The sequence below is a fragment of the Olea europaea genome, chromosome 6, assembly GCF_002742605.1.
Source record: "Olea europaea var. sylvestris chromosome 6, O_europaea_v1, whole genome shotgun sequence".
Taxonomy (NCBI): domain Eukaryota; kingdom Viridiplantae; phylum Streptophyta; class Magnoliopsida; order Lamiales; family Oleaceae; genus Olea; species Olea europaea.
The window spans coordinates 10,525,220-10,537,583 of NC_036242.1; the positions used below are offsets into that span (position 1 = coordinate 10,525,220).

The 12,364-nt window shown below is 33.9% G+C and overlaps 1 protein-coding gene across 5 annotated transcripts; it reads right to left on the minus strand.

The window, feature by feature from the left end:
• Positions 1–1,360: 1,360 nt before the first annotated feature.
• LOC111395827 (neurofilament medium polypeptide-like) lies at positions 1,361–9,968 on the minus strand. 5 transcript variants are annotated; one of them, XM_023022006.1, is made up of 12 exons: positions 9,821–9,968; positions 8,413–9,267; positions 8,251–8,284; positions 6,535–6,614; positions 5,872–5,931; positions 5,655–5,765; positions 5,335–5,415; positions 5,160–5,237; positions 3,319–3,751; positions 3,006–3,115; positions 2,621–2,651; positions 1,361–1,852 (listed from the first exon to the last, which is right to left on the minus strand). In XM_023022006.1, the coding sequence occupies exons 2-12, from the start codon at positions 9,205–9,207 to the stop codon at positions 1,689–1,691; spliced, it is 1,977 nt and encodes a 658-aa protein (XP_022877774.1). In that variant the 5' UTR covers positions 9,208–9,267; positions 9,821–9,968; the 3' UTR covers positions 1,361–1,688. The 5 variants fall into 5 exon arrangements, with proteins under 5 accessions (XP_022877774.1, XP_022877770.1, XP_022877773.1 ...); XM_023022002.1 differs by having other exon boundaries at positions 8,413–9,292; positions 9,821–9,967; XM_023022005.1 differs by having other exon boundaries at positions 8,413–9,270; positions 9,821–9,965.
• Positions 9,969–12,364: the final 2,396 nt, after the last annotated feature.

The following is a 12,364-nucleotide window of genomic DNA, read 5'->3' on the forward strand; positions in this document are numbered from 1 at the left end:
TTTTTTTAAATTAATTTATTTTTTTTTTTGGGGGGGGGGGGGGGGGGGAGTTGATATATTTCTTTGGGCTTTCACACTGAAATTTGAAACGTATCATGCAAATCATCGGTCCTGTATTACATGTAGCCTTTCAACCGGATAAGATGCCCAATATTTATATTGCTGTGATAGTGAAATGTTAAGATATTGTTGGTCAAAGAATCAATGTAACTTGTGAATTACGATAATTATTAAAAAATAACTAAGCAAAATGAGAGGAGTGAAGGTAATTGACACATGATGAACTCCACTAAGAGTTCTAGTCGATGGAGCAACTAAAACGTTGGGAAAGCCAATAGATGTCACAATTGCAAAATTTATACACTTCCAATTTATATTTGTTCAAATATGCAAATAAATAGTGAATATAATCCAAGTTATAAATGTTTTTAAGTTTCGTAAAAGTCCCAACTCTAATGTGATCCCATGCTTTGTTAGCCCATATCATGCACAAGAGCATCCATATGTTTAAAGAATTAATTCCTAGATTAATAACTCAATAACTCCAACGTTCCAATTTTTGAATAAATTGGGAGTTCTATATTACCATTTTTTCCTTTATAGTTTTTATTTTTTATAATAGCGTTTCCAAAATTTCAAGCTTTTTGTTGTACACATGGCAGTTAACGTCATAAATTCTGCACGTAAACAGAGACTAAATTCAAATTTTAATCTAAGTCAAAATCAATAATTAATTTTAACCACATATTTCATGAAACCCACAACTTTTTAACCACACTTCAACAACTTCTGTCATAATTTACTAAATTTTATATTTTAATCTACACCAAACAAGAAATAAATAGAAACAAAAAGCAAAGCATTGACACCCCAGTAAAAGTTGCAAAATTAACAATGTTTTTTCAATTATAGCGTTATTGTTCTTATTTACCTAAATGAACAAGGGAGTCGAAAAGAATAAGAAAAAGTTGAAATAATGAGTTCAAAAATATTTCAAAAACCCAAATTCATCCAAACTAGTAGCCAAGTAGTTCATGCCATACAGTTAAAGCCTATTTGACATGACTTTAACTTTTGTTTTTATTTCCCGTTGAAAAGCTTTTGAAAGAAGCTCTCTTAATTTTTGTCTAAAAACTAATTTTAAAAGCCTTTTTTATTTCAAAAGTTCATTTTAGAGAAAATCACATTGAATCAACTTCCTCTAGAAAGAGCTCTTTTAAATAACAAAAGCACTTTCACAAAATTAGCCAAACACGTCCGAATGCCACTTTTGGGTCTCTAAAGCTGCTTTTAAATTTTCAAAATCCATGCTGAACTGCCCTTACTAATATTAGAAAACACACATGGAAAATAATTCCCCTTGCAGTCAATCATGATATCATAAAATAGTCTCAAGCTTCCATTCAAGGATCACTACATGGATAATAGAATAAAAAATTTACAGTTTTATGCTTCTGTACTTGACAAACTGAAAATCTGCAGCCTACAGTTAACTCTCAATTCCTAGTGAACAAAAGTTTCGCCAGTTAATAAACAATAACGATAAATTACTGTGTTCTTAATTCTTACCACGGGGATGGGGCCACAACACTACAGGGTAGCAGGGACGGTACAAATTTAGACGAAGAGAAGGGTTTAGCAGAAGCTCATAGGATACACGGATCTTCATGTTGCATCTATCTAGATAGTTAGGCCTTCACGTCTTGGCCAGAAGGCTGTTTTTCATCCTTCTCAGCACTACCTTCCTCATCTTCTTCTTCATCTTGTCCGTCAGCCAGTTTTGTAAGCTCGTCCTGAATCATGAGCTTTATAGATGATTTTCTGGGTGTCAGGTCTGTACTATATCGCTTGGCTGAAATGATAAAGAGGTTATCGTCATGCAAAAATAAGACACGAAATTGAATTTTAACTATAGACTAAATTATTACACACAAGGACTTCAAATGTCATCTTCTATTTCCCCAGAAATAGAATAAATTGGAAATAGCACATGAATCCCCCAAGAATTTCTCAGGGCTCTTAAGATAAACCATTCAGGGAATTAAATTTCACAAACTTGTTGAATCAGTAATATTATTTCAAGGGTGAATTCAAACAATCTAACAATTTCTTTCTGCACCAACCTCCATTTCAATACCAAAGAAGAGGAGAACGACTCAAAAGATAGGTTAAATAGGGAGGAGTGCGGTGGAGGATTAAAAGAATTCCAAGTAATTGTTATGTTTTGGCTCATGTTTACAAACACCTGAAACAATTTTTATTCACACATTCTGTGGGATCCAAAAATACTATCCACTTATCCACCACTTATTTGTATCTACTTATAATTTAAACATACTTTCCAAACATGCTTTATTATAGTTATTGAGAAAAATTAAACAAAAGCAGCAGTATATATTTAAAATATATTCCAACAATGGTAGAATGATATATATAACTATAATTGTATGGTAAAAGCAAAAGAAGCTAAAGTATGCTCTCAAGTGAAATTAACATGTATCCTTTCCATAGTAATATTATCAAACCAATTGCACCTCCAGAGTGGCTGGTTCACTAGGTTTTGCTGATAATTATAGTTCAAGACTTAAAAGGTCACAAAGAAACTTTCATGCAAGCTTACCGAGTATCTTCAGAATGTCAGTGAAGGTAGCCTGCGAAATTCAAAGCGGATGTATCAGGGTAAGATATACCAAAATGTTAAAGACACCATAACTGCCAACAGAAGAAAGGATAACATATTACTGATGAAATGCAAGCAATTTTGATCATTGATTTCACCACTTTAAACTCTGTACTAATGGTAAACCTCACATTAGGCAAGACTCAAGATTACACGTCCAGATTTCCATTTTACAACTAATAATCAATCACATTAAAGAAAAACATTTTTGCTTAGTGGGAAAAAACATGCATCTTCTGTTCCCACACATAAATAGAAAACCGAGAAGGGTGTATTTAAATCAAAACCTATTTGGATAAAAAGCTAGAGAACTTCTGAAACATACTGTATTGAAGTCAACATCTTTAAGGATTTCACAAATGGCATTTCTGAGTTCATCATTGCTTGGCTTTGATTTGTCTTCCTTAGGCTTGTCTTTTCGCACAATCTTCTTCCCTTTATTTGAACAGAAACAAAACAAGAAAGGTTCTTAAACAAAGTCATAGCTCAACACTACAAAATTAGCTTGGAAAACTTAGATTAAGGGATGGTGTATTGGATTATATTGCAAATGATAAATAACAGTAGTACCAACTACCAAATCTAAAGTTTCTTTACAAGCAGACAATCATCAAATGGGAACAAACCACTATTCTCACCAGTACTCTCCTTTGACGATTTGTTCTTCGGACGAGCTTTCTCCTTTACCGCTTCATCTTTCTTCTTCCCAGAAGACTTCTTTGCACTCGTATCATTATTGTACTTTGTGCGACTTGATGATGATTTTGCAGGTGGCTTTTTAGAGGTTGTTACATTCTTGGTCCTGGTTTTTCCAGCAGATACTTTCTTTGCTGAAGGTGGCTTCTGCTTTTCTTTCTCTTCACCAGGCTCGTCCTCAGATTCACTAGGGTTCCCCAGACTTTTAGCTTGATCAGACATCTCATCATCCGATCTTTCAGGTTTACCATTAACATTTTCCTCTTCGTGTGCTTCCTCTTTCTCGTCTTCTGCTTCTCCAGAATCATCTTCTGATTCAGGCACACTATTTTTCTCCCCAGATTTTTTAGATGCACTCTCAGTTCTCTTTCGACTCTGAAAAAAAACACCAGCGACAAAGATTGCCACCAAAGAAGATGGTTAACAAGTTCATGTGTATGAATCACATATCTTCTATAATTTTCAGTATTTTAATTTCTTATCTCCAATCAAATTTCAGCAGCTGATCATCCACTATGAAGGAATCAAGCTCAGCTGCAAGCATGCATTTTACCTTCGATTTCTTTTATATATACATTCATCAATTTATCTGATAAAGATATTAATATTGAGCATTCACATCTATAGAAAACAAAACCTAATTGAGCAAATCTTGAAGTTAAACCAAGGCAACTAGTGACAGATTCTTTAAAAATAAATAAATAAATAATAATAATAATAAGATATGTTTCATCTCTATGCATATAATATATTATCCATAACATCATCCTTTAATATGTGTACCATAAACTAATAAGGCGGGATAAAGAAAAAATAAGTACCATTTGGCTACATCTCTCGTCTTCTACTTTTATTTTCAATTTTTCCTTTTTTCTGTAAAGAGTAGGCTCAGAACCCCATGAAGACACTAGTTCTCTATTTGTGATAATGCATAAGAAAAATATTCAGATACTGCATTCCTGGAGCACCTAAGCCAGTATAACATGTAGTGGGATAAAGAAAAAATAAGTACCATTTGGCTACATCTCTCGTCTTCTACTTTTATTTTCAATTTTTCCTTTTCTGTAAAGAGTAGGCTCAGAACCCCATGAAGACACTAGTTCTCTATTTGTGATAATGCATAAGAAAAATATTCAGATACTGCATTCCTGGAGCACCTAAGCCAGTATAACATGTAGAGCATGATTTGAGCCTATGGTCACAAAAAAGAAGAAACCACCAAACGGAATGTTAATGAGAAAGTTCACTCGAACTACATAGTACATACAGCAGACTCCATATGTTCCAGGTTGAATGTCTTGGATTGAATTTGATGGTCGACCAGACATTTTTATCGCGATTTCTTATTAATTTATTTTAGACATCTAATAGCACAATAAATTGAATAGAACTATATGGTGAACAATCCCTGCACTTCAAGTTGAATGTCCTGAATTGACTTTCGATGTATCCAATCACTTTTTGTCCACTATATCTGATTAATTTATTTAGTTCTAGACTAGGTCGATGGAAATTGCATGTTATAATGCATAAATTCCAACCTTGCATCAACCCAAGCAATGTGATAGACTACAATTAATCTCCACATCCATGTGCACACGGACATGGGAAATATAAAGGACCTAGGTGATACTAGAAATGTTTGTTCGTTTGTTAGTGGTTCTTTTTTTTTTTTTTTTTTTTTTAATTGATTGAACTATGTGGATTATTTCACAATGATTGAACTGACAACAGCTCAGCTTCAATTCTAGAAAACTGCTTTCCAAATCAATGAGGGTGATACCTTGGCCGATCCTTTTGAAGGTGCACTGCTCCCAGATGCTGATTTGCTAACCCTCTTTCTTTTTTGCCCATTACTTGACTGGCCAATACGCATGATATATGAATAAATAAAAAGGCATGACTTCTCATCATAGATAAATTAAATAGAATGATAAGGTAGGACCCAAGTGTAAAACCTGTTCTTTTTCTGCAAGCAACTCATTGGTTGTTGCATGAGGAGACAGCAAAAAGTCTATCAGCTTTGCAATAATATCTTCCTGAAAGCACCATAAATGGAAAATTGAAATCCTTGAGACTAAGCAATTCAGGAGAGATGTAAGATGTCATTCATAATCTTAGTGGCAGGGTTAGCCAAGGCAACCATGACGAATTATATAGAACATAAAAGCACATCACATAACAAGAATATTCTTAGATCAAGAAATGTGCAAGCAATATGCTGAATGGTAATGGAGAATTTTCTAGCAAACTCTGAAGTAAAGAGATATCGACAAACCTTTCTTGTATTAGCCTTGGAAATCGGTATATCAAGAACATCACAGAATTCTACTAGCTTCTCTTTGACAAACTTGTCAAGTTTTTCTTTCAATTTCATCATTTGCTTTTCCTGAAACCGTGTATTTGAAGTAGTGAGAGTCATAAATTATTCTGGAAGATTCAACAAATAGAACATGCACAGCAATCATCAACTTAATAAGGACTTTCATCTTCACCTCGTTATCATGCCACACGAACCCAGAGAACCTTGATATGTTGCTCTTGATTTGAGCTGCCTGCATAAATTAATAGAAGTATAAGCACAAGCAAAAAAACTAAAGTTTTTCAACAAATGAGTAAACGTGGAGCCAAGTATAGCAACAAATTTCATGGCTACAAGAGAAAAACATATAATGAACAGAAAATTAACTACAAGAAATAATATAAGGAAAACTTGAAGGAAACAGTGACAGATCAATGACAATTTAATTAACAGCAGGCAAGCACAGTATCAGGCAAGCTCTGAGTTACAAAACTCACTTGGACATTGACATCTACCAAAAATGATAACAATAATTGAAAAACATAAAATGGTTCAAGAATTCAACATCCATTAGCTCTGGGTGAGAGCAACCCTAAAAATATGTTAAAAATAATACCATCAAGTTCAAAATATAATCTTAAGAAAAAATTTACTTTTGTAAAAATAAATTTCAAAGCTTCAATACACAAAAAGTTCAAGATGAATATATCAAGTACACAAATAGAACCAGCTATTATCCCAAGAGGATCCGAGTATTCAATAGACATTAAACTGAATATAATGCCTGGTCCTCCTTGAGAGAAATATGGAAGGAGGGAAGGCAGAAAACAAAAGACAAGAACTCAAAGTGCTATACCTTTCCTCTCCTTCCAAAGAGAACTGCATGCAGCAATTTGAAAGTTTCCTCGGTCTTCTTTCTTGACAACTTGTATGCCACTGCAACAAAGATTTGGTTTACAGACATTTCAATACATCTCTAAAGTTGCATACTTGAACATCCATGTAAACAGATAAAACAAAATGAGATTCTTTTCAGAATTCTTCGTGAAGTTACATAACATACGTTATGAATGAAATTGAAATACATGAATATGACATAACAAACTCAGTAATTAAATTGTGATAGCAAAATGATTAGGAGAAGACCTGCATTTAATAAACATTATATGAGGAGCAAATGCACAACCTCCCACCCATGTTCTCGCTAATATGACCACAAGATTGTAAAATCCATGACTAGCCTAGAATTGTAAAATTAGCAAATAAATTATCCAATTTCATTTTAGCTTTTGGGAAGATATATCTGTGTGTGTGTATACAAATTCAATGAAGCCAAGCATCATTCCCCTCTCCAAGGGAAAGAATGTGAAGTGGTAAAACTTCCTTGAGTTTGGCTTGAAAGAGTCAATTTAGTGTGAAACATGGAGAGTAATTCCCCTAAGGCCAAATGCCAACTCGAGCCCATTGGCTTCTATACATGTATATGACAACTAATGGAACTCAATATTTGTCCAAATTTTATCTGTATAAATATTCATGAATTCTGGTCAGTGCCTATTGTTAACTTTGCCTACCAACTCTGCCAAATTTAAAAAACCAGGATGTGTGGTGAGTAGCCAAAGCTAAAAGAAGAAATCTCAAATGGCCTAAAACAAATAGTTCTCCAATGACATTTCTAACATTTCACTCGTTCACTTCTTCCGGTAAATGCAGATGAAGACTGTTCCAACATTAAAAACACCTCAGAAGTCAAATAAAATCTAGCAACTAAGAATGAACATTGATCAGGACTTGACAATTTTATGAACAGAGAAATCTATGATCATTCATGGGCCAATCAACCTAGTATGAGGTAACCGTATAAAGTTGAGACAAAGCGAAATAAAATGGAAGGAACAGAGTTACTGCCTTCCCACAAAGACTTTGAAGAGTTAGTGAATTTCAGTTGAATAAGGCTTTCATGCTAATAGATGCAAGGCCATATTACATGACTCTTAACTTCTCTCTGCAGCACGGATTTCATAAAGTCGGTAGATCACTGATCAAGTGAGATAAATGTGCATAGAGAAAGAAAACAAGGAATTGGTGATAAATCACTCCAACCAGGCACGTTTCGTGCATTAAAGAATACTCACTTCAGAAAACCAAGAAATACCACACCACACAAGAGATGGAAGGATAAAATAAATTCAACATGACCAATTGAGATTATTTCAACGTACTTCTATTGGAGAAAGTTATTTATACATAATAACATAAGCAAATCCATCACATGATTAAACAGGTATTCAAGGAAAAATAGATTATGTCAATAGTGAAGTAACATCATTGTGCTTCTCAAGATACCTAAAATGATAACCTTATAGCTCTCGTCAATTTTTATTTTCCCCCATAAACGATCTAGTATAGTGCCAAACTTCACTAATCATATAGGTCAATTAAGAGAGTTACTGAGTATTGAGATAAAGCATCACACAATCTTATCAAAGCATCCCATTCTGAAATTCGCAATACAAAAGGCCTAAAGTTGATGTGCTATGTGCATAAAGTGGAGTTCAGTCAAAATGAGTACCATTAGGAATATCTTTCAATGCAGTTCCACGACCCTGCAAAACAAATACTATTATGTCAAAGTAAATCTCCTTTTAAAAGGTATTTAACTCACACCATGCTGACAGTAAAACTTAACCCCTCTAAAGATTGAAACAAAAAATTGGAAATTAAAAGGTCACACCTTTTCAATTTGGAATTCCTTAGAATCATCCTTCTCAATAATTGCAACCAGCCTTTCTACAGATTTCCTTTCACGCACAGGGCGTTCAATTGTGGAACCCACGGGAGTTTTTGACTCCCCCTTTTTCTCTGTTGGAGTTTTAGGCTCAGACTTTTTTCCCGTTGGGGTTTTTCGGTCCTCTTCAACTTCCTTTTTCTTACCTTTGCCAATTTTTCCAGCACTACTCTTTGTTCGTGGGCGCTTCTTTGAACTTTTCTCCTCCGTATGCTCTTCTGCCTTATCCTTAGTCTCATCCTTACCCTCTGTATGCTCTTCTGTCTTATCCTCAGTCTTCTCCTTACCCTCTGTATGCTCTTCTGCCTTATCCTCAGTCTCCTCCATATCCTCTGCATTCTCTTCAGCATTATCCTCAGTCTCCTCTTTCATTCCATCAACCTCCCTTTCAGATTTATTTTCACTCTCCTCCTTGGCTTTCTCCCCAGAATCATCTTCAGTTTCCTGACTATTGTTTTTTTTCTTTCCTCCAATGATTCCTTCCCTTTCTTCTTCTTTTCCCTCTTCTACTACCTTATTATCCTCCATGTTTGCATCAGCTTCCCTAGCTTCTTTGACCTCTTCTTTATCCACATCCATATTCTCAGCCTTAGGTTTACCACCATCCATATCATCTCCAAGTCTTGTTTCTTGATCTTTTGCCTCTGTCACAGCCTCCATCTTTTTCTCCATCAACTCTAACTCGGCATTCCCATTTGCTACTGACTCAGGTTTCTCAAGCACCAGATCTCCCTCACCCATAACAGCTAAATTCAAAGTTTTCGGAAGTTCTTCAACAACTTTCGTTGCTGACCCAAACAACTGCTAAAAGTATTATAGGAAAGCTCTTCCATCAGAGATATCAATCCAGTAACATAAAAAGGTGAAAAACAAAAAATTTAAAAGAAACAAGTGTTAGAAGCATTGCCAAAAAAAAATTTCAAACAAATAGTGGATGAATCTCCGGAAATTAATAATATCAGAAAAAGTCTCAGCACACAGCTGAAAGAAAATAAAAATAAAAATCTCTTAAGCTATTTCCAAGTGTTTGCATGCAAACACAGTGCACATGTATAATAAAATATATGCTCCCACATAAGGAATTCTAAGAGTCCTAACAAGTTCTACGGTATCAAACCACGTTTCAATTTCTCAAAAGGCTCATCGACTTCAAGCTCACTAAAACAGACGGGAAAAATTACAAATTAAGCAGAAAAGTTATCAATCAAACGCAATCTCGAAAACTTCTACAAAACCCTAGACTGAAGATCTATATTTTATTTTAAAAATCGCACGACGAACAATTAAACGCCCAATTAAAGCTTCACATATTGGAAATTCAAACAAAAAATTAAGCAAGAAACAAGAAACTTACTAAGATTTGAGAGCAAAATTTCGCGATCCCTTGAGCTCTTTCGGAGCTCACTGTCTCACTGACACTGATGTAATAGCTTCACTGTATTTCCCGTTTTGACGTTTTTCTGGGTGTGGATTTTATACTGCGGACTTCAAATCCAGACTTTAAATCCAGTTAAATGCCATCATGTCGGGTGGCAGAACCAGACCAGCCAGGTGGAATTCTAATGTGGGAGCTGATTGAACGGGTCAGATCGAAAAGCCATCTTAAGTGGACGATTGAGATTGTACTACGTTGAATGTACTTTGTAGCGGGTTCTGTTACCGTTGCCTGAAAATAGTTTGGAAAAAAATCACATTTACCCACTATTATTATAATCAAAATAGGACATTACAAATTACTGCATCTTCATCCAATAATGTTATTTGTACAAAATTAGTTGACAAAGTTGATTTACAAACAACATTTACACCAATTATTTCAAAATTACTTTTTTAAATGTTTTGAAATCAAAGGTCGAAATTCTGCCAACACTTGTTTCGTCAACCATTTTTGTTAACTTATTTTGTACGACTAGATTAATTGGTCTTCATCTCTCTTCCATCGTTTTGTAATTGAAAATTATATTAGCTCACATTAGACCTATCGTTAGTTGTGTCTTCATAAGAAAAGCTATTGAAAAATCAAATGGGATTTGAACGTAGCAACTCTGGAAGAGGGATAATGTATCTCATTCATCCACGATATAGAGATACATCAATTCCTTTTCCATTGTTTAGTATTCTGTATCGTTCTTGTTAATGGATTCATGGATATTGTTCCTCTTTTAATATTCTTTACAAATCAAAGTAATTTTACATCATTTGAATTAATATACTATTTTGGATTTTGCTACAGGTACTCGGACCTTTACACTCTGGGTTACCCGCCCCTCACATGGGGGTCGGGTCCACGTTGCGTGGGACCTGGCCCCCATGTGAGGGGCGGTTAAACTCCGGGTACAAATGACAAAATCCTACCATTTTTGGTGTACTTGAATTCATAATGGTGATTGATTGGATATTTAAAAAAAGAAAAAAGAAAATTAATAGAAATGTCAAATTTCATATATCCATTTACAAAAATGTCCACCATAGCAAATCCTTGCAAAAATATTCATTCTGGAATAATTTAGATCAAAATGCCCTTGTTAACAATTTATGATTCCACACAAAAACAAAAATTGACATTTTTGCAATTAAAAATTTTATTGACCAATAAATTTTTGACACATAACCTCCCTTATTTTTTTCAAAAGTGCACACTTCAAATCACAATAAATTCTATTTTTCTCATTGACACATAAATGTCAAGAACTACATTTCAAATATAAAGAAATGTAATGTTCGGAATGAAATGTCATTTTAGACATCTAATATGTCGAGAACAACATTTGAAATGTCGATAATATTTAATATTGTGATTTGACATGTGTATTTTTGAAATATAAATGTGGTTCAAATATTGAGAACGACATTTAAAATGTTGAGAATATCATTTTAATTTAACTTTTTATGGAAGTTACTTCTCAAAATTCGCGACAAATTTGGAAAAAAATTAATTGCTTCATTTTTTTATTAAGGCATAATAGATAATTTAGTACTAAATTGAAAAAAGTGGACATTTTTGAATTGACACCTATGAAATTGGATATTTTTGAAAATACCTCTTAAAAAATCACCGTTTTCTTTATACATAGAATATGATTAATGATTCTCAATTTTGAAAATATCCAAATATTACGCCTTTCCTTAAAATTTCTTTATTTGGATTGTTCTCTCCTCTCATCAGAGTATTTTACCGTTCTTCTTTACGGATTCCTTATATAATAATTTTGGTGGAACATGCAAATTGGTTAATACTTCCTTTTCTTTTTTTTGGTGGGGGGGGGGGGGGGGGGAAGGTGAAGCATCTTGCATTTTTCTAAAGCCTTACTTACATGAAATTCGCAATGCTACTATCTTTTTGTTGTATGTTTCACTTTGCATTACTTGAGTTTTTATGTTGTAGACACAAAGAAGGATTGGAAGATCTCTAATTCCGATATGAATGGAGAAGATATATCATGTTCTAGTGCCTACACTGTGTGTCCTAGACCTATACATTAACATGCTTTTGTTTATTAGGAATTAAAATTTAAGTTTTAATCTAAATCAAAGTTAGTAATTATTCTAACAACATATTTTGTAGGTACCACAACTTTTTGATTACATATTTTATCAACTTATATCAAAATATACTAAAAAACTGAATTTAATCCCTACCAAACAGGAGATTAGAATATGAAAATTTGCCTGATCCCCAAATTTATCCAAATGGATGAATAAGATGAAGCCTCTCCATGATATGTAGAAATATTAAACTGGTTTTGCTTTTGTCTAATATATATAACATAATATGTGACAAATTTACTCCATTGAGGCTCGTGATCAATGTCTCATAAGCACTGCACAAATTCCAGTGGGGAAAATTCATATGGATTTCGTTATTCCTTAGTTCTCGTTACCTTTAAAGTACGTGGCT